The sequence below is a fragment of the Pelobates fuscus genome, chromosome 5 (assembly GCF_036172605.1).
Source record: "Pelobates fuscus isolate aPelFus1 chromosome 5, aPelFus1.pri, whole genome shotgun sequence".
NCBI lineage: Eukaryota > Metazoa > Chordata > Amphibia > Anura > Pelobatidae > Pelobates > Pelobates fuscus.
This window is the reverse complement of record NC_086321.1, coordinates 225,016,631-225,040,455: the sequence shown is the minus strand read 5'-3', so window position 1 is coordinate 225,040,455 and position 23,825 is coordinate 225,016,631. Positions and strand designations below refer to the sequence as shown.

General features: G+C 39.5%; 1 protein-coding gene across 5 annotated transcripts in view; it reads right to left on the bottom strand.

Annotated features, from left to right (window-relative positions):
* The window catches only part of DOCK8 (dedicator of cytokinesis 8), a 172,753-nt gene that overhangs the window by 19,138 nt on the left and 129,790 nt on the right, over nucleotides 1-23,825 (bottom strand). For 4 of the 5 annotated variants that reach the window (XM_063455068.1, XM_063455069.1, XM_063455071.1 and 1 more), the window contains 8 exons: nucleotides 15,755-15,898; nucleotides 15,074-15,205; nucleotides 14,277-14,411; nucleotides 13,200-13,289; nucleotides 12,389-12,625; nucleotides 6,995-7,138; nucleotides 6,086-6,192; nucleotides 4,402-4,572 (listed from right to left, as the gene is read on the bottom strand). In XM_063455068.1, coding sequence (XP_063311138.1) covers nucleotides 4,402-4,572; nucleotides 6,086-6,192; nucleotides 6,995-7,138; nucleotides 12,389-12,625; nucleotides 13,200-13,289; nucleotides 14,277-14,411; nucleotides 15,074-15,205; nucleotides 15,755-15,898 — 1,160 coding nt within the window. The remainder of the gene's footprint in view (nucleotides 1-4,401; nucleotides 4,573-6,085; nucleotides 6,193-6,994; nucleotides 7,139-12,388; nucleotides 12,626-13,199; nucleotides 13,290-14,276; nucleotides 14,412-15,073; nucleotides 15,206-15,754; nucleotides 15,899-23,825) is intronic. The other variant, XM_063455070.1, reaches the window with a different exon arrangement.

The following is a 23,825-nucleotide window of genomic DNA, read 5'->3' as shown; positions in this document are numbered from 1 at the left end:
AAACCACGCCCCCACAGCCCTTTTTTTCCAAGCAAGCATGCAGGAGTGACTTGTAGGATTATATATTCTTTACTTAAACATACATAGCAGTTAAAAACAAAGTGATAAATTAAAAAGCTTGCTGCCAAGAATATAAACAAAATGCCCTTGTTCCTCCTCTGATATGCATTTCACGCTCTCCTAGGGCTTTCTCAATCGGTTTATACCCAACATAAGGGTAGATGTATTCCATAGTACACCTTACACGCTCCACTACTCTGGTTGGTGTAATGTACACCTTCCTGATTTTGATTGTTTGCTCTCACATTTGGGGTAGAATAGGGGGATATCCACCTGAGTGTAGTAGGGTCTAGGCCGGATTAACATAGGGGCTGATGGCTGAATATTTTTTTACTTTTTTTTATACACTACTCTTAGGGTTGCCATGTGGTCGGTATTCATTTGATGCTGCCTGGCCGGTGCCGATACTGCAGAAACTTTATTTTTCTCAGTATAAACAGAGATTACTCTGCAATACCACCATCAGCCAGTAGGGGTCGCTGTGTGTGTGCAGAGAGGCAGGGATAGGAAGTTACAGCATATACCTGCCTCTCTCTACTCACTGATCCGCAGGGGAGCAGCTACACAGCACAGAGAGTGCAGACAGCAGCTCCCAACCTGCAGAGACAGCCTAAAGCTTAGGGTAGTGAGGGATGGGATAAAGGCTGCACGGAGACATTAGGGGACACTGTAAGACATGGGGACACAGGGGACGCCGAGACACTAGGAGACACTGAGACCTGGGAACACAGACACTAGGGGATGCTGGGAGACATGGGGACACTGAGACACTAAGGTCTTAGTGTTCCCATGTCTCCAAGCCAGTGTCCCTGGTCCCTCAGTTTCCCCGTGTCTCAGTCTCCCTAGTGTCACACTGTCTCCCAATGTCCCTAGTGAATGTGTGCCCATGTCTCCCAGTGTCCCCAAGTGTCTCAGTGTCCCAATGTCTCTCAGTGTCCCCTAGTGACATGGGGACACTGGGCAACATGGGGCACTGAGACACTGTGATACATAGGGATACTGTGATACATAGACTCATATACTCAGATACATAGACAGGGATATATGGAAATAAAACTTGTGTGGATTGGCTGAAATAAAATTAGTTGAGGTAATGCTGACTTTGGTCTCTCTAACACTGTGGCATGTTCCCTTTCTTCTACACTCACTACATCAACCTTTTCTCTCTTAGACTGTATACCAGGAGCTTCTGCCTGCTAGTAACAAGGTAAGGAGGCAAGTGGACATGTGAGAGGTAGGGGACAGTCCTTAGAAAGCATGGAACTAGCATGTTGGCCAGCATGCATGATTGGCAGGCAGCCTGACATGCATTCATGCCAGGCTAGCCTTCCAATTCTTTGGGCAGACACGCCTTCTTTTTGGGCATGTTCGTCCTTTTCGTAAGTTCTGGTTACATGATCCGCGTCAGTGGCCCACCTTTATACACCGCCCATTGACTTCCTGCTTCATTGGACACTGCTGTTAGGGGGTATGGATTTACTTGAAAGATTAAAGCATGAATTCGAGAGAGATTAGCATATTTTTAGAGAATCTGAGTTTTTTTATAGTTGCATCCTATGAGTTTCCCTCTGGCAACATCTCCACCAGGTACATAACGCTTGAGAGGTATGACTGTTTTAGTGTTTTTGGTCGATTTGATTCTGTACTTAGGCCCCTCATAATTGTCAGCACCAGGTCCACTGGGCTCTTAATCTGGCCCTGAGTAGGGTGTGAACTAGTCATATTTGTATAACTGTATTTAAGCACATATATATTCACAGAGCACTTTGTGTTTTTCCTGAATTAATGTTTTATCATTTGACATTTGCAGGATTGTTTTACTTTATTTCCCAAAAAAAGTGCAACTTATATTGTATGCTTGCAACCTCTCATGCCTTATAGGATCTTGTGGAAATATCACTATTTTTGCTAGCTTGTTGCAAAATTGGAAGTGCTTCAAACTGTTTTTTTTTTTTTTATGCCTTCTTTTGGATCAACAGCAAAAAACATATGTGAGGAAGGCTGAACTTGATGGACGCAAGTCTCTTTTCAGCTATGTAACTATGTAACTATGTAACTATATCTCTGTATGTTTATCATTGCACGTACAAAAAAAAACAAAGAACAAACTATCAAAATATATCATAAAATGACATGAACAACATTAACAAGAAATGAGAATTAAAATAATCTGCTATTTAGGAAAATTGTACTTTTACATCCTGGATTCTCAAGATTCTCTAGTTAAAGAAATGAATTGTAACGTATTCAACTCAATTAATTTGACATTTTGACTTCCACGACTTTAAAAGCCTTCTTTGTCAATTAGATCTCCCTCCCCAAGACAGGAATGAGACACAGAGTGGACCTGTTTGTAATTCCTTCCAAGACTTGGATGTCTTCACCAATCTCTAGTCAACTGTGAAATTAATGATCGGACATATCCCACATCCCTGGAGATCTCCCTTTGGTTTACAACCCACAAGGATAATAGCACAATTGTCAGTCTGCTATTTGTTGCTAATAAATGCCATACAAAGTTTCCAGGAAAACAAAAAAAGTGAAGTTTGGCATCACTTATTGGTGCACTTGCACTAACATTGACAAATAAGATAAAGTCCTATTTAAAAAAACGTTTCAAATTATTTATCTACAGAAGTGACAATTAAAATCTGTAGGAAATTTAGGAAATAACTAATTTGGAAAGTTGTTCTAACAGATTGTGTTTAAATTAAATAGGTATGCTTACATTTAGCTCAATTTAAAAGTAAGGAAGTTACTTTCTTTCCTTATTCTTTGGCTGTCAGGGTAGACTGCAACCAGTTAAAATTTCAAGCATTTTATAAGATAAAGATGTCTGATCACTTTAAGACTGTTGGAATGTTAGAGGCTTAAGGAATGCCTCACTTTGTGATGTTTTATACACGGCTTTGCTAGTGCCTGTGCCTGTCTCCAATTCCCCGTGCCAAGCATGGCATTATGAGATAGAATGCCATAAGCTTTTTGACAGAGCAAGCTGACTTCATTGGTGCATTAACATATTCTACAATTCAGTTCAATGACACACAAACAAGGCAAACTAGACATTGTCAGCCACAGAGACACACTGTAGAACATGTATGTGCTGTATATATAATTCTTCCAGCGTTATTATGCCACACATTTCACTACCAAATTTGCAAATAGAAAAATATCTGAATACATTATAGAGCTCTCTGCGCATCATTGTAGAGAAGGAGAACCACACAAATGGTTGACGTAAGTCTCAAATTATCTAAAAGTGTGTACATCACTATTTGTGAGTTAGTTATACTAATAAGGAATGGGTAAACTTAGCATTATATTGGAGGACTTAGCAACATATAATTCTATGCATTTTGTTGCACCCATTCCATTGCACTTTTCATTCTAACCCACCTCTCTGTCAATTCCTTATTTCAGCACCCTCTGGATTATACTGGGTTTCACCCAATTGTGCACACTCTTCTTGTTTTATTTGTATGTGTTTTTTTTGGAAGTGGGCCTTTTGAGTGTCCGCCTTTACCTAGGCACCAACACTAGTTATCGCCACACTTTTTTGTTGAAATTCCTTATTTCATTCAGTGTGAGTCCTTTTTCACACTAATTCTATTTGTAGGTTTTATGGCATAATGGTTTTGTCCAGCAACTGATACTGTCAACATATAACTGAATAGGTTAATTCCAACAGACACTGATGGATTGTGTATGTCCAAGATTCTGCATGTAATTCAGAGTCTCGCCATTGATGCACATGCAACCTGCATTATGTATTAAATGGATCTTTGCACGGAACCCTGAGACTTAATAATTTCAGTACCCTCCAGGCTACATCCACATAAAGTGCTTGGCTCTCTTGACTGCTCTGTTGCTGAATTATTATTAGACTAGATTAGTGATGACTTGCCCCAGAACATACGTTTAAACTGACTGTCTGGCCATAATCCATTAATTTACTCTGCCCCTCCTGAATCCCAACTTGTCTGAACAACTTTTTGTTTTTTTTTCTATATGTACATTTCCAGCATAATCGGATTACAGTGGTCATATGAAGCGGGGTCACATCTGTCTGTTCTACTTAACATTTTCACACTGAAAATCCAATCTGGATACCCATTGGCAAGTTTTCAAATGCATCCCGTTTTTCAAGTATCATTGGAGCCTTCGCAAACTAAAAGGCTGTCATAGGACTTGATATAATAATACTTTTAGAAAAAATTGTCTTTAATGGTGATTTCTGTAGATAAATAATTTGGAAAGCTGTAAATAAGGCCATAGTTATAGTTACTAAATAAAAAGTACACAATTTGATACATGTGACCTTTGTATGCATATGTCATATACCTTGCTTCATTGCGGGTCTTAATAACAGTCTTGTACAGCTCAGGGATTTTGCGTTCAATCATTGGCCGCAGATTCTCTTTCAGCTTGTTATAATTCTTCTTCAGCTCTTGATGATATTCTCTCTGATCAGATGTAATAAGTGTCTTGTTTCTCTCTACTGCCTCACCACACCTGTTAAAAGAAAGGTATAGATACATATATCTTTATATATATATATATATTTATAGAGAGAGAGAGAGAGAGAGAGAGAGAGAGAGATAGATTTTGTTTTCTATGCATGCAAAATGGCTAAAGACTAAAGAGTATTGTTCTTAGAATAGGCATTGCATCCTTAAGACACCTGTTCAAGTGCAATAATGAAAAAAAAAAAAAAATTAAAAAATGTATTATTAATTTTAATGATAATTTAAAGGGCACTTATTCATGAGAGATGTGTCAAAGATTGGTGCATCACCTACAGATGGAATATCTGATCAATGGTCGGAAGTTACCATATATTTGTTTGCCGGTGAGATTATTTCACTGTAATCAAATTTAGACAATACAATATTAAAGGAACAGTTTAGGCACCATAACAACTTCATCTAAATTAAGTTGTGATGGGGCCAGGAGGCCCTCCTGCGCCCTCTTACTTTAACGAGTTAAATCGTTCTAGAATGGTTTAACCCCAAAGATTGCCTCCAACAGTGAGAACAGCTTTGTGCGGTGCAAAATTAAAGGAATCAGCAGCAAAAGTGGAAACATCTATACCGATGAAAGTAAAGTAGTTCCCGTGGAGAATATTATATTTCGAAGATAGGAAATGAGGACAACAACTTTGTAGAATATAGACAGGGAGGATGCAGTGGTGAAAGTGATAAGAGTGAAGAACACAGCACGGCAGAAATGGGGACACTCATTAGTGAGAATAAAGAGAGGGATACAGTAAGGGATACATCACAGTTTATGAGATCTTGCTAAATAAGGAACTATAGGAAATAGAGTGGATGACATGCAAAATGTAAGGATGATATATTGATTATGGAGAGCAAAAAACAAGTCACAAGAGTGTATATCATATCAGACTGGTCCCACACATACGGGCAGTCCAGATCCAAAATGCCAGCAAGTTCCCTCTGCACGAGAGACACAGAAACCCCATACGATCATTTCAGCCTTGTTAGGCCTCATCAGTGAGGTATAGCTGATATCTCTCTAGGCACCGTGAGCAAGGGGTCCATGTCTGGATTACCTTCTAAACTTATGGAGAGCAAAAAACAAGGCGCAAGAGTGTGAAGGGCAGGCTATTTTAGATGCTGTCCATTCTCAGTACACTCTTGTGCCTTGTTTTTTTTGCTGATATATTGATTAATTGTTGTATAGATAATGAGTAGAAGTATTATTTAGAAATAAGTCAGACATAGTAATAATAAATAAACAAAGTTTGAGGTTTTCCTGTTTAAAATCTAAAATATTGGAGACTAGAGGAAAGTCTACTGAGCCAGCCGTAGAGTAATCCTGAAGGTGAGCCTTGGTGATGAAGATGCAAACAGAAAACAGATTAAGGTTGTTATCGAAATGGAAGGAATGAGATGGGAGGTATTTTATAATCCATAATGCAGTCATTGTAAGTTGGGTTTGGTGAAATTTGTCATCCTATTAAAGAAACAAAAACATTTACTTACACATGTTTCTCAACACCTACCTCATTATAAACTCTTTGAAGCACAGTCTCAACTTGTTGTGATGTCGATACAGCTTTGGATCAGCCGGAATTTCAGCTAGAAACACTTGGGCTACCTCTAGTGGTCCCTGTTGTAAACAGCAAACATACTGTATATTGAATACATATATAAAAATAAAATGCACATGAACATATCAACACTGTGAGTAACAACTGGTCAGTTGGGTTAAATAGAAACATAGAGGACATGTTACTCATATAAATATATATGTATAGAGATATACTCTGACAATAATGCTTGCATGTAAAACTCCGAAATTCAGTCAGATTATTATTAATTTTACATTTATAAAATGGTTCCATGAACACGTGGAACTTTTTAATGGGAAGTTTCAGTCACTCATGTATTCAGTCACTGTATTGCACAGTGCCTGAAGTGTCAAGGCCCTGTCCCTCCAGTCAGTGTTAAAACATTTTACTTAATCAGAATTGCTGGCCACTCACAGTCCGGCCCCTCCTGGAGGTGTGCTAAGGCATAGATTATACACTTCCTTGTAGTCATACCCGTTCACACTGGCAATGTTGCCCTGATAGGCTAAATTAATTTAGCTGACAATCCCAGCCCATCACAGCTGCCAATAGCTGTTCAGGCAATACTTTTTCATAAGCCCAAGCAGCACAGCGTGAATGGGCTGCTGTTGACTCTTATTTATCATTAAAACATTACAACATTAAAGTTTGTTTACTGTAATAAAATTATGGCACCAGGGGGGCCTCCAGAGACTATAACCACAGATAAAGTAAAGACATTGCCTACAGTGTCCCTTCAATGTAGACTCATGCCATTTATTATGCTAGTTAAAATAATATAAATGAATCAGAGTAAGCAGAACTAACAATATTTAAGTTGTAGAGTGTTGTTACCAGTACCTGATTTACTGTTGCTCCTACTGATCCTTGGAGAACCATCTGAAGCATCTTAGCATCTGGTGGATCCTGATTGGTGGCAAGGGCTAATTCCTGGGTCTTCTTCTGCATGTCTTCTATGGCAACTTCAATGGGTGTAAGTGTGAACTGGAAAACACAAAACATTCCAAATGTCAGCTTCTGGCAGATCAATCCCAAACTCACCATATAGTAATAAAATGGGCAGGAACTATGTGTTTACATTTAAGTGAGAATATTTCGGTAATTGGTCTAATGTGACAATGACTATTGCAACGAAGAGATCTTGTTCATTTGTATCTAAACTTAGAAGATAAGCATTATAACATGATACATAAATTAGGATTACTGTCACAGCTATACAGCCCTAGTGAGGATATGATGTCACCAGTGATGCATTTCTGAACAGATATATTTATGAAAGCACAAATGCATGGATGGGGACAAACAATTTTCTTTAGCCATTAGACCACAGCCGCATGAAAGCAGATTGTTTGCATAATCTAGTTCAAACAATTGTAATTTCAAGGCTGTTGTGTTTATGTTGCCAGGAGTGCCCTGGCACCATCATTGTAAGCAGTCAAACCAATTTAGAATGGTTTAACTTCTTACCTGGGTTTTGCCAGGTGCCACTCCCCGCCTCCACTACCGCATACAATGATGGGAAGAGGGGTGTAATGGCACTCCTTGCAACAAAGCCTTAGGTGCTTGGAGTTTTCCTTTACATAAAGTGACCAGAGATGAGAGTGTTTGTATTCTATCATACGTGTTAAATATCACTACTGTTTTTGAAATATATTGTAAAAGCACTGGTGGAAGAAATGTAGAGAGGGACCTGGTGTAAGAAAGTTTTTTGGGCTCCCCTCTAGAGTGGCCAAAAGGTAGATCCCCATCTGTTGTACAACTCCATTGATGCTGTGCCAGCTTGGGATCTACCATTTGCCCATCCTTGCAGGGTTGTATTTGCGAGCAGTGTTTGTACGTTTGAATGTAGGCATGTTATGTGTGTGTGCATGTAGGGGTGTATTTGTATGAACTGTGGCCCTTAGAATGCAGGGCTGTGCTTTTGTGTGTAGCATTGATGTTGAGTGAAGGGGTGTATTTGTATACAATTTTGGATGCAGGGATGTTTTTGTATGTAATATTTGGGTTAGATTGCAGGAGTGTGTTTGCACGTTGTATTGGTGTTTGATTGCTTGGATATATTCACATACACACATATACTGCCGCATACACATATACATACCAATTAGCACATAGATACACACATATAAACATACTGCATACACACATTTATATACACACTGACACATACACACACCCTGACACACAGACACTCAAACTGACATATACACACATATGCACATCCACATCCTGACACACAGATACACACCGATACAGACACAAATATCGACACATGTACACACTGACTGATACACACACCCTGACACAGATACGCACACTGACATATACACACACCTTAACACACAGATGCATACACACACACACACAGATACACACACCCTGACACAAACAGACAGATACACACCTTGACACACAGATGCACGCACACACACACACAGATACACTCAATGACACACAGATGAACACACACACACATGCTGACACATGCACACACCCTTACACAGATTTGTGCAGGCCCTGGTGCAGTATTTCCGCCACTGCAAAAAAGGTACAAAGCAGGTTAAAGTAACTATTTTAAATAACTACAATTCCAAATGGAGCAGTTATAGAGAAAACTGATGGAATGTTCCTCATGACTGTTTTGTTACTGGAACTTTGACCCACATTTGTTCTTTAAACAGAGGCTCACACTACAAATGTTAGCAGTTTTGCATGGTTCACTAGCAGTCATTCCAATAACATGCTGTGGTTTTACAATAAATATTGACATATGATAAAGTGGTTAAAAGGGTCAGAGTAGCTGCAAATATTGGAAAAGCTCTCTTGCAGATTTCTGTGCTAACATAAACTGTGCTGTTAAGTTTCAAATGCATGCCATATGGCGCAAAGTCTGTAAAAATCTGATAATAGCAACTGTGTGCAGGGCCGGCGCTTCCTATAGGCTAATTAGGCCGCCGCTTAAGGGGCGGCGCCGGTAGTGGCTTAAGTGCTCGTTTGGCTGCCCCCCAATTGATCTGTATTAATTATTTATAGCAGCCGCCGGCCATGTTACCGAGCGCTAGGGAGCACTTACATGGCTGCTGACTAGCGCCTGGTAGAAAACTGGTGAGGCAGCATCCATGATTCACCTCAGCTCGCAATGCCTGGCCCCCTCTCAGACATGCTTGCTCCCGCCCCTTGCCCTGTAAATGAAGAGAAATGGGCAGGAGCATAGCAGTGGGGCTGTCAGGGAGAATGATCCATTGCCAGGCAACTAGGCGCACTGAAGATGCCTGAAACACATGAACAGCACTGATATGTGAAATTAAGGTAAGAGGGTTAATGTATGTGTTTCAGAGAATGTGTGTCTGTATGGGTCATTGTGTGTCTGTATGGGTCAGTGCATGTGTCTGGGTCACTGTGTGTCTGTATGGGTCAGTGTGTATCTGCATGGATCAGTGTGTGTCTGCATTGGTCAGTTTAAATGCCTGTATGTGTGTGTCTGCACGGGTCAGTGTGTGTATATGTGTGTGTCTGCACGGGTCAGTGTGTGTGTGGCGAAACCCACCTCGCCACGTGTCCTTGGAGGGGGCTGCTTGCCCGCCTCTTGCCTTCTGACTATGGCCCGGGAAGATGTGGCCTTTAATTACAAGATTTGGGCATAATGGATTTTTGGTGTGCTGCTGCTGGCCCTTTAACTCCCAAAGAAAGGGTTTGTACTTTTAAATTGGCACTTCGAATGCCGTCGAAGTGCCGAAGTAGTCGAAGTGGGCGCCATTCGACAAACGAACATGTGGCGGCAGCCATCTTGGTTCATTCCATGCGGTCAGCGGTATGTGTAGCCAAATTCATGGAACTGAAATCGGCTACACAGTTCCGCGAACACCGCTGAGCCTTACCTTCTCCCACTGTGATTTTGCAGCCGCAGAAACTAAGTCCCGTTCGAAGATTCGAACGCTCGTTCGAATGGGACTTAGTCATTTTTTCAGCCTGAAATAGACCGACCGCACAGCCCAAATCTATGGAACTGTTTTGGGCATGAAAATGTGCTCGCGGTCGGTCCTAAAGGACTTCCATATAACTTTTTAACCCCTGAACCGATTGCCCTGATTTTTGAGTATGTGTTTATTTCCCGCATGCTGATTATGAAAATGTATGTTTTATGTTTGTGGCAAACATGCGGCAAAAATCCTTGCACTGGTCCTGCCTGTATGAGTTTATTGGCCATCCCATTCCAAAACCATGGACATTACTATAGAATTAATAATAGCTGCCTCTATTCTGTGATGGCTTTCCCACACATTTCTGATTGTGTCTGTTGAAATTATTGCCCCAGATAAAAGAGTTTTTGTGAGGTCATACACTGATGTTTGACAAGAAGCTATAGATCCCAATTAGTTTTCCAATTAGTTTTCCAATTTGTCCCAAATGTAAGTTGGTGACGAGGTCAGGGCTCTGTGCAGGACCCTCAAGTTCTCTCACACCAAACTGATCACACCATGTCTTCATGCACCTCACTTTGTGCAGAGAGGCACTGTTATGCTAAAACATAGAAGTGCCTTCCCCAAACTGCTGCCAGAAAGTTGGAAGCATCCAATTGTCTAAAATGTCTTTGAATCCTGAATTATTAAAATGGTTTCCTAACCCAAACAAAAACAGCTTCTCATTATTATTCCTCATCTACCAAACCTTGCAGTAGACAGGGGCAGGCATTGCTAGTATCAAAAAAATACCAAAGACTTGAGCCCAAAAGACAGGCTTAGATAGGGAGACACAGGCAGACACAGACAAGCACAACATTTTACAGCAATGTGAATAATAGTATTTCACAAAGCTCATCAGCTGGAAAACACAGAGTAATGTGAATTTGTATATTCACATCACAGAGTTCCACTGTACTAATCCTCACAATTGCTGGTGACTTGTGTTTGGCATCTCCATATGTGGGATACCAGAAAACAAGGGTAGCAAGCGCTATATTGTAAATATGTTTGGAAACCGCAGAACCACACTCTTAGAATATCTATGGACGCTACTACGCCCACATAGCTCTAGCACTAATCGGACACACTCAGTCCCATGACATACTGATACAACAACATTCTACATCCCACACTTTAGAAGAGAAACGCTACTGTACAATGTCATTTGTTATGTAATGGAACAAAAAAAAAAACTTCCTTGAATATGTACGTGCCCATGTTATATGTAAAAATGCTATTCTATTGTAATATTTCACTGTCTGATTGATGAGGGCCTGCGTGCCCTCCATTTATCGTATTCAATTACTAATAAAAACTTGATTAACAAAAAAAAAAAAAAAACAACCAAAAAAATATGTTTGGAAGCTGCTTGTGGAAGTGTGTGTATGTGAAGGAGGCTGTTTGAGGTGTAGTATGTATGTGTGCAAATAGAGGATATAGGGGCTGTAATGTGTGTATAAGGGATGCAGTGCATGTGTTATGGATGAGGAGTGTGTGCTGGGGATGCAGTATGCAGTGTGTGTGTGTGTGTTTTGGGGATGTGTAGGAGTGCGGTGTTGGGGATAGAGGCTGCAGTTTGTGTGGAGTGGGTGAGATGGGGTTTATATATATATATATATATATATATATATGTGTACACATCATATTTTTATATAAATATAAAATGCTATTACAATCTCACATTTAAAGTTGTTGAGATTGACTCCTTGTACTGTTAATATGTGTTTATACCGTGGCACTAGATTTTATGCAGATGTTAATAATGGGTGAAGCTGAAATACCTTAGTATGGGTGTACATATACTTTTGCCCATATAGTATACAATTTGTTGGAAAATGTCTAGTTTTTCTTAACGAATGATGCATAAGTGAAAAATAATGTTAGTGCACATAATTTTATGTTTTAAGTTTTTCTGCCAAGCAGCCTATACACACAATTGCTGTGTTCCGATATGTTTATATGACATGCATCACTTAAAAACCCCAGTAATGATAATATTTCTCAATCAAAAACTACTCAGTAGTGAAAGGGTTAAAGACACATTAACACTTTAAAGCTCTGTTATACAGAGGTATTTGGGCTCAAATAGGGACTGTCCCCCCTAAACAATGACCCTTGGGAAGTATGCTTCCATACTCCACATCTTGTGGACTACATCTCCTGTAATGGCCTTCGAGGGATGGACATCAACGGAAATGTAGTACACAGCACGTGGAATAGCACACAATGCAGTTTGGTGTATACTTATATGTTGAGATGTTTGTTAATCTACCTCCTCTTTCTGAATAACATTAATTCGAGTTTTGATGTAGGGAAAGGCATGCATTGTTGTCAGGATAGTTTTCCTCTTGTACTGTTCATTGAGTTCTCCCCTGGGTCGCCCATCTTGTGTGAAAGGAGTGGTGTACATGAAGCGGCGTAGGTTGTAGCTTTTCTCAAAGTAGTTAATTCTGTATTTCATTTCATAATCCTCGAAGTATGGCTCCACAAATGTAATCTGTATGTAAGCCTTGAGAAGAAATGGAGTTAAATGGAATTAACGGTTTGTTTTAAATTCCAATAATATTAGCAGTCTATACTGTTCTGTTCATCACCTTTGACACACTATTCAATACTGAAGGCTGTATACTGCAACTTTGATTTTTAGGCAATATTAGAAAAAATGGACAATTGGAATTTAAACACAAGGAACAATGTCAGTTCCGAAGGTGTACAGAGCAATTTATGTAAGAGCAAAGAAAAAACAAAATATATACTGTTTAGAAACACAAATTAAATACATTATTCTCTTACTATATTGCTTTCTTAAACTATATCAGACTGCATTTCCATTATTTTAAAATAAAGCAGATCAGATTTTTATATTAATATATTATTATGTTATTAACTTATTTAGATTGTTTGAATAGTATAGGTTTGTAAATGCTGCCATTGTTCTAAGATGACCAATTTTCTGCTATACAGAAAGGGTTAAAGTACATGACATCTAAGATAGACAGGGTACCAGCCACTGGATAAACCTTTATTACTTTCAAATTATCTTATATCAATCATTAAACACTTGCATCCAAAACTGACTGTACCTTGGCAGGATCCAGCTTTGACTTGTCCACAGGAATGGAGTCTTTAATAACCACTACCGCATCCTCTCCAAAACACTGACCATAAAATCCCTGTAGTGGAAAACCATATACTGTAAGACATTATTGCAAACACTAAAACATACATTTGGTTCTAATGATATTGTATGGTTTAGTAAAAATGTGTTTTGCGCAAATTCTTGCATTCTTAATCCAATCTCAAAAATAGATATAATTTTTCTTTATAAAGTTGATACTACAACTAGAAATAGCCTGCCGCAGTCCTGCAGAGAAAACACCTATGCTGCTGTGAAACTTTGTTGATAAAGTGCGATATAAACATAAAATGCACGATTTTCAAAAAAGTGCATCAACCAATTGTGCAATATTTTGCAGTGGAAATGAATATGTGCAACATGTGGCAATAAAGTGCACACAATAAATACAGGCACTTACAATTAATGTATGTCTTGTAAATTCATTCAATATGATATGCCATGAAAACAGAAAAAAAGAAGAACACATAGTGTAATAGTGCAAATTATTATAATCAATGGTAAGCATATAGATAAAACCACTCACAAGCGTGGAGCAGTAATAGTCTGCTCAAAATGTGATAGCTCCAATAAGCCACTTGCTGTGTGGGACTCAAGTATGCTGAGATGCAGGCAGAGCTGCAAGGATAGCAGGGTTACCCTTACCCTTTGTTTAGAATACTTAGTCTGGTTTTTACTTTATTCTCTACGTGGACATGTGCATCCACAGTGGGCCTCAAAAACTACAAAGGGTGAAGTTTTTCTAGAGCGCCTCTGATGGGCAGTTGTGGAGCAATTACCTTCGTTTTAAGTTATCCAAGTGCAAGTTCGAGCAGATATGTTTGAAATGCAAACCTTGTGAAATCACAAAGAAGATCTTATTGCTTAGTTGGGTTTACTGATGTCACCACAGGTGAAAAGTCAAATCAGGAAATTGCTATGGCAGTGGAAAAGCCTGGTTCATGAAGGACATCACAAAAAGAGACAGGAAGAGAAGGTCTCCTAATACAAATATGTCTACACCTAAAACATTAATATGATTTACCTCCAGTCTGTGGGAAATCTCAGGAAGTTTGGTTATTGCTGGCTCCTTATAAATGTACTCTTGTTCATCCAGATCTCCAAACTTGGCACCATAAAAACCTACACGGAAATATGTGCCAAACATTCGCTTGTGTCCCTGAAGCATAGAATGAAGAGAGCCTTAAGTGACAATATTAATGCACATTTAAACACTCATAAATCCCACCTATACAACTCAGTATCTTTTGTTTATATTTTTTGATATTTTATTGATAAAGTGCTTTATCGGGAAGAAAATTATATTATTAAATATTTTCTTGTTTTTAAGTATGCACTGAAGGTCCAGCTAGAAAAAGGTCTCTCCTGCTCTCCAGTCACTCACTACTTGGAGGGATAGAGGTATATGTTGAGAATTGGTTGGCAATAGGGGAGGAAGCCTACTGTTTTTACATTTATTAAATAAATCAATATATCTGTCCACAATTTTGCTAACATGACGTATAGATGAAATTGTATATACTTTAATTTCTACAGAGTTGTTTGTACTATGATTGGAAGTTTTAAAGTCTCCTTTCCACTAAACATCTATCTTTTTTTTATGACTTACCAAGTATAGTCTTCATCAAAGACCTTGAACAAAGTAGAAAGGGGCAATATAAAATAACCAGAGTAGAGTACATAGAACTATATCTTCCATTCATTAACCTGACCTCAAGTCAAAAATGTTTTAGTCACAGTTTTTGGGCTAAGTTTTCTTATCAGCGGCACCTGCAAGAATTATTGCATATATTGCATACATTACATAAACAAAGTAGGTACCTTAATTATTATGTTGCTGAAAGCCTTTTGTAATTTTTCATGAGTTGATGTGAGCTTGCGGTAGTCCCGATGGGCCTCATGAACAGGGATGACAATTTTATAGACTTCATTCACGGTTTCATAGAATCCTGCCTTTAATACAGAAATGGTTCTTGTAAGTCTCACAAGCATACATGATGTGCATTAATAAAAAAAAAGGAGTCTCTCTTGGGTGCAGCCTGCAGTGGAACGCCTATGCCAGCTATACACGTGCAGCTGAGCTAACACACATAATGGCAGGAAGCAATGAGTACACATGATCATGGGGGAGTGGGGACTGGGGCATGTGGATGAAGAGCCACAGATTCCATAACTTTGTAGCAAAAAGAGTTTTTCTCAAATTGTTAACTGATCTTTCTGTAATATTAAATGTTTTTAGTTCCTCCAATTAATATAAAATAACTGAGTGTTTCACAGGGAAAAATTTATTAAACATTGTGAGTTTGTGGACACATGCACCAAAAATGCTTCTAGTTTAAAGGGACTGTAAAGTGCGATGAGGACAATTACCATCTTATTAACACCGACAAGAAAAAGCATCTTGTCATGTTCCTTTAGTGTCTCTTTTTCATCATGTGAATTGTTTTAGTCCGTGTTCATGATTTAGTCCATGATTTAACAGCAACAAAATAAGTAACTCACTGTGCTAAAGAGCTCTGCAGCCTGTTCCAAAAGTCCAACCAATCCATTTTCAGAGAAGTACCTTCCAGAACATACGCCATCTTCATCTGGAGTTAGAATGTCATCAGACACAGCTGACTCTTCTATGATATTTGAGGATATGTTCTGAAAAAGTAAAAAAAAAAATTAAAATCCTTAAAAAAAAAAAGAACAAATCACCAGCTTAAAAAGTTGGTCATTAAGTGAATAGTTTAACATAAAAGAAATACTACTGCATATTAAATTGAGCCTGCTGAACAAAGGAAGGTCAATCCCAAGCAATGTAAATTAATACAGAAGCGTCCGCCTACATAAAATCTAAGCAGTCATTCGCAAAATATCCAAACCACATCAATAAAATATGTGCCTCGGCAGTTACGACTACAGCAAGATAGCAAGAAGATCTATGCATTTCATTCATCCAACTTTCTCAAAACTATAAAGCAAAGCTGTGTAAGGTACTTATTAAGTAGGACTATGGATTCACAGCTCCCTTTCCCTTCTAAAGCCAGATTGGAACCCCTAACCAATTACAGTATAATTAATCAGGCACTACCAATACAGCACAATAAACAATAGTGCAGGGTTGTGCCAAATGTGACAATAATACAATATACATATAAATGTTTCAACAGATAACACAACACACTATATCTTAAGACAACAGAGAGATAAAGACATAAATTAAGTGCAATATAGGAAATAGTCCAAATGATTCCCTTGTATAGAAAGACAAAGAGCGAAGGAGACCAATCATATACCGTGTGTAAGCCAATATGAGTGTAAAAAAGGAGTATATATGTTCAACTCACATTTGGGAGAGCAATAGCCAGCTCAGGTGTGAAAAGCGTACAGCAGTATAATCCCCTTTATGGGATATATGGTGGTAGTCTTCTGGAGGAGGTGGTGTTCGACACTCAGTAGAAGGGTATGTGAAAAACAACTGATCGTGCTCTCAGTATATACAGGATGTTTAAAATAAACTTGAGAGAATGTACTTACAAGTATGATATCAGCGTTGGTGGTATGATCACCACCTCGGATAAACTTGTAGTCACATGATAAAATAGGTAAAAGCCAGGTAAAAGCATCAAATTGTGTATTAAAAAAAATTGGCACCAAGTAGTAACCAAAGAATCTTTAATTAAATAAAATAGACATACAAGATTACCATAACGCGTTTCCCATTTGAAAAAGCCCTAGTGGCGAAACGCGTTACGGTAATATTGTATATGTATTTTATTTAATTAAAGGTTTTTTGGTTACTACTTGGTGCCAATATTTTTTAATACACAATTTAATGTTTTTACCTATTTTATCGTGTGACTACAAGCTTATCCGAGGTGGGGATCATACCACCAACACTGATATCATATACTTGTAAGTATATTTTCTTAAGTTTATTTTAAACATCCTGTATATACTGAGAGCACGATCAGTTGTTTTTCATTTACCCTTCTCCTGAGTGTCGAACACCACCCCCTCCACAATACTACCACCATATATCCCATAAGCGGGGATTATACCGGAGCGGACTATAGCTCTTCCAAATGTGAGTTGAACATATATACTCCTTTTTTTCACTCATATTGGCTGACACACGGTATATGATTGGTCTCCTTCGCTCTTTGTCTTTCCATACAAGGGAATCATTTGGACTACTATAAACACGCAGGATATCACATCCCTAAATGCACTTTAAAAGACGTTTATATCTAGAGTGAAATACTTAATATGTTTAGACTATTTCCTATATTGCACTTAATTTATATGTCCTTATATCTCTGTTGTCTTAAGATATAGTGCGTTGTGTTATCTGCTGAAACATTTATACGTATATTGTATTATTGTCACATTTGGCGCAGCCCTGCACTATTGTTTACTGTGTTTCACATTTTCCTTCTGGAGGATTAGAGGGTTACCCTCTGCTGGGCCACCACTGCCTATTCATTTACCTTTTATTATTAGCGCTGACCTCTTGCTATTTACTACCAATACAGCAGTAACTGTGGTAAAACAAACACAGTTTGCACATACGTTTATCAAGATGCATGCATTTAAAGTAACCATCCTGCCAGGACTGTAACTACACCTGGAGCGTAAAGAAACAAAGTAAAGGAATTAATATTATCATTGAATAAATTATATACTTAAAGGAACACTATAGTGTTAGGAACACAAATGTGTATTCCTAATGCTATAGAATTATGTAGCCATTTAGTTTTCTGCCCACCCACCCACCCAGTGCCTGAAAAGGTAGTTCACTTTCTGTCTCTTTCGCCGCACTGCTCTCTCTGCAGCTGGTTCTGCCTCCATGGCTAAGCTCATTGGGATTAATGATCTCAGCCAATCCAGTACTTTCCCATAGTAAAGCATTTGGAGGCTAGTGCGCATGGACAGCGAAATGCAGTACTGTGCCATTCAGAAAGAGCAGTGTTGATGGAGCTGATAGAACTAGCAGCCTATTTCTTTTCTTTTTTTATCTATGCACAAAGTCAGGTAATTGTCTAAATAATTAAAAATTATAATAATGTAAAAAATAAATAAATACAAAGGAGAGAAAAAGAATAAAAGTGACCATGATAAAAACTCAAGAAGCAGCAATTGTTTAGAGCACCTGCCTTGCAGAGAGTTCTCATTGAGCTGCATTGGGAAGTCTGTAATTGGACGGCCACAGAAAGTCTGTGCGGGGTTAGATGGGAAGGGCTTGCAAAGGAAGCAGACAAGAGAACTACAGCTTTTGCAGGTTGTTCTCAGATATAAGAGTGAGATATACCCCTCCACATCCAGTCCGAGAGTGGCTCTGGTCACCAAATTGAAAAGCCACATCTCCCTCCTGGACAGAAAGTGTGAAAGATCACCAATTCTAGTGACAATACACACTCTTTCAATCCAGTGAAATTAAAACAAAATTACCTAAATTAATTACAGCCATGTTGCTCCCCATGTGTCTACCTATAATGCTCCTAGTGATTCTATTTTCAATTCCATTAAAGATGTGCTCGTTTTTTGACAATTTTTATTTTCACAACACAAGAGGTACAACATGCATGTCAAAACACAGTAAGCCAAAAAGCATACATATTGTGCACTGCAATATAAATCTAGTAATTACAATAAAAATGGAAGGGCAGAAATTAGAAACATCAATGGGCTTGTATGGAAAAGTCTGCACCCGCACCCTCCATATTCTGAAACAGGTACACGCTTTATGAGGCAATTTACTCAGTATTATTGTAGCTGACCTAATCATATATTGTATGAAGCATGTTCCCCTCCCAGGACATCTATGCAAACATTCCAATGCATACTAAACAAGTGATGTCATCATTCAGGTGTGGAAGTCATGTCTGAGACCTACATTTTGACAGGGCATATTCCACAACTGACATGGTTAGTCAGCTTATGCTGAAAGGGTACAAAAATGATACTTGTAGTCTATGCATCAAAGCACACATCACAATTACATCACATAAGAAAAAAAAACATTTGAGATTAAACTGAGATTTGTTATGTAATCTCGTTTACAGATTATGTACGAGGGGAAGGAGAGGAAAACCGAGGGGAGAGAAGAGAGGACAGGAGGAAGAGAGGAGAGAGAGAGAAAAAAAAAAGTAAAATAACTTTTTATAAAGGGAAGATGTACTCTTTTAAACATCTTTTAGTTTTACCCACATTTTGAATATGACACCCCCCTGCAGATGATCAAGTATACTGCATATCTAGTTTCACAATTGATAAATCATCATGAACCCAAATTCCATTGCATTAGAGGTAGAATTGTTAGACTCTCAGAAAAAGAACTACACTTACAGTGCGGATGACCGCACTTAGCATTATCTACAACTCTAAACCATTCAACTTACTATTTTCTACACAAATTGGTTTCATTTCTGTTGAAAAGACTCGGTAAAAGTATATTGTTCAAAGTAGGGGCTTTTTTTCCACAATCCTGACATCATTTAAAAAAATTACCTAACTTATCTCTATTTATAAATGGCTCTTATATTACTGAACTGGTTATCAGTTTGGGTATTGAAAATCACCTTTTTCCAACCATCTACAATATAATTTTTCCTTGAAGTGTCACAACCTTCATCATTAGTGAAAAAATATCTATCCCATTGTAAACCCTACGAAACGCTCAATCATCAAACCAAGATACTTTCTGGCCAACAATCTCTGCTTCAATCTGACAGACTCAGATCCCATAGAGGTACAGTTATGTTTTGTCATCAAAAATAGACCTATTATCCAACCTGAATACCAAGGTTGAAGGTAAAAGTCCATATGTTCAGAGACAGTCTCATTATGAGAACCTATTCATGAAACTATTAGTGTCTCGTCTTCTTTTGCACTATGGGCGTCTCATCTTCTTTTGTACTTTTGGGAGATGATGAAATATGGGTGTAATTGGGGCATGAGGTACTAATTTCTCACCAAGATCCTTATCAATACTATTTTCTTCAATGGCAGTATCTAAAAAGGACAATAGCTTTAAATGAAAATGATTACTAGGATCCTTATCCAAAACCAAATATTTACTACCATCATTCAATTGGCGTAGGGTCCATCGTATAATAAAGAGAACTAAAAACAGCCCTGTAGAGGCAATACATAACTGATCTGAGCGCAGGACAAGAGCGACCCACCAGTAAATTTCCCGGCATTCCTGTGTGGCCCTGATAATAATTATTCACATTTAAGAGCAATACTGCCCCAGGTATCTGCCTTCTTAATTGCAATAGATGTTTTTCTTAGACTACAAAGAGCTTCCTTTCCAGGGTAGATTGTCAATTCTATTAGATCTCTTTCTGTATACTCTTGAAAAGTATATTCCATATTATCAAGCTGTGCTCCTGCAGTCCTATTTCATTATTGCACCTTTTCTCTATGTTCTTGATTAGTGTTGTCGAGAACCCGAAATTTTCGGTTCGCGAACGGCGAACGCGAACTTCCGCAAATGTTCGCGAACCGGCGAACCGGGCGAACCGCCATTGACTTCAATGGGCAGGCGAATTTTAAAACCAACAGGGACTCTTTCTGGCCACAAAAGTGATGGAAAAGTTGTTTCAAGGGGACTAACACCTGGACTGTGGCATGCCGGAGGGGGATCCATGGCAAAACTCCCATGGAAAATTGCACAGTTGATGCAGAGTCTGCTTTTAATCCATAAAGGGCAGAAATCACCTAACATTGACACCTGTCCTCAAAGCCCCTGATACACACTGACACAGAGCAGAATAGAGACTGTTACCCCTACATAGGGTCACTTGGCAGATATGGCGGGGTCGTGGGAGGGGGAGGATGACTTTCACCTCTTCCCCTGTTACATTCCGGTTGTGCTGTGACATCACCCTTATACGCTGTGTAAAGAATACTATTTTATTTGATCAGCATGGCCACTTGAGTTTTTATAGTTTTCACGCTGCTTGTAGTTTATATATGGTTCACAAAAATCAAACAAACGATAAAGTAAACATGTAAGGATTCAGAATATTCTTTCAAACCCTTACACATTGTGTGTACGTATTTTTTGTCTTAAGTTTGTGGCTTTAAAGAGGTTTACGTTGTTTCTATGATGTGCATAACATGTTCTTGTAAATGTTTGTTAAATTTTTCCTGGAATTGTAATTTTTGAATCTGAATAAAGATAGTCAAATCCCTGATACACACTGACACAGAGCAGAATAGGGACTGTTCCCCCTACATAGGGTCACTTGGCAGATATGGATTGACACCTTGTAACGGATCACCTGGCACCCCGACTTGGTACCTCCGTTAATGGATGCTCCTAGTGCTTCCTGAGGACTCCAAGCACTCTGGCAGACACCATAATCACCGAATCCGAGAAACCTTTAAATTCTCCCAAGCGTATGAATGCTGTAGACCATTGAATAGGAACCATATGAATAGGCTTGTACTCCTAGCAGTCAACTGGAACAGCATACAATAAATCCTTCCCCCAATAATGAGACGACACATCACTTTGAGGGTAAAACAGGAACTCAGGACTGGCTCATCCAGCCTGGCTTTTATTCACAAACAGGTACATACAGGACACTCCCAGGGGGAGGATGATATTGACCAATCACATGGATGTACCTCCCACACATTTCCTCCCCTTAGATTACCACTTAACCCAATTATACAGTACACACTTTTCCCCAATTCCTGGATGTACCCCAAAAACAGGGGGTACACCTTTAAATCCAGCATCGCTGGATAGCCCTTATTCAGGGGGACAACATATCCAAAATTCAAGTAATTCGGATGAATGGTTCGTGAGATATGGGGTTCCAAAGATTTGACCGACCGCATGGGTAAAGTATCCGAAAACAGTTCCATGCATTTTGGCCCTGCGGTCGGTCACAAACAAGGGAATGAAAACAGGCGAATTGCCTGTGTTATAGAGCCTGGAGAGGGTTTGAATGAATTCCCTTGTTTATGGGGTTCTTTCTACCGAACGGCGGGTCATTCGGTAGTTTCCATACGAATTTCTGGAAGTATGGAGGTCTCAGCGGTGTTTGCCTAGTCAAGTGTCCGATTTTAGTTCCAGACACTCGACGGCAAAACACCGCTGTTCGGTAGTTTAAGATGGCCGCCGCCACGTGTTTGTTTCCCGAATGGCGGCCACCCAGAGGACAAAGAATACATTACACTGATTGCCAATTACCCGTTTGCAACATTGTTGCAAACTGTAATTGGAGGCACACTTATTCCTGGGTGGTCTGGTTGTTCGGTAGTTTCACTCAATATAATAAATGGAGTGATTCTACCGAACAATCAGGTGAATGCTGCATACATATCCCAGGTTAAACTTAATACACATATAATATTACAGGCAGTACACTAGAATATGTATCACAGTCTTAAAGGGACAGTAGTCCCAAAAGTCCCAATATGTCCATAGATGCTGTTAAAAGGGCCAGTAGCAGCAATATACAGTACAATATGCCCCAAATAACCCAGGGGCCATAGTCAGCAGGTAGGAGGCTAGCAAACAGGCTTCTCCAGGGCCCAGTGGCGAGGTTGGTTTCGCCACACACCTATCCTAATGATCCCTGATACACACTGACACAGAGCAGAATAGGGACTGTTCCCCCTACATAGGGTCACTTGGCAGATATGGATTGACACCTGTCCTCAAAACCCCTGATACACACTGACAGAGCAGAATAGGGACTGTTCCTCCTACATAGGATCACTTGGCAGATATGGATTGACACCTGTCCTCAAAACCCCTGATACACACTGACACAGAGCAGAATAGGGACTGTTCCCCCTACATAGGGTCACTTGGCAGATATGGATTGACACCTGTCCTCAAAACCCCTGATACACACTGACACAGAGCAGAATAGAGACTGTTCCCTGTCCACAGAGACCATGATACACACTGACACAGAGCAGAATAGAGACTGTTCCCCGTCCACAGAGACCATGATACACACTGACACAGAGCAGAATAGGGACTGTTCCCCCTACATAGGGTCACTTGGCAGGTATGGATTGACACCTGTCCTCAAAGCCCCTGATACACACTGACACAGAGCAGAATAGAGACTGTTCCCCGTCCACAGAGACCATGATACACACTGACACAGAGCAGAATAGGGACTGTTCCCCCTACATAGGGTCACTTGGCAGGTATGGATTGACACCTGTCCTCAAAGCCCCTGATACACACTGACACAGAGCAGAATAGAGACTGTTCCCTGTCCACAGAGTCCATGATACACACTGACACAGAGCAGAATAGAGACTGTTCCCCGTCCACAGAGACCATGATACACACTGACACAGAGCAGAATAGAGACTGTTCACCGTCCACAGAGACCATGATACACACTGACACAGAGCAGAATAGAGACTGTTCCCCGTCCACAGAGACCATGATACACACTGACACAGAGCAGAATAGGGACTGTTCCCCCTACATAGGGTCACTTGGCAGGTATGGATTGACACCTGTCCTCAAAGCCCCTGATACACACTGACACAGAGCAGAATAGAGACTGTTCCCTGTCCACAGAGTCCATGATACACACTG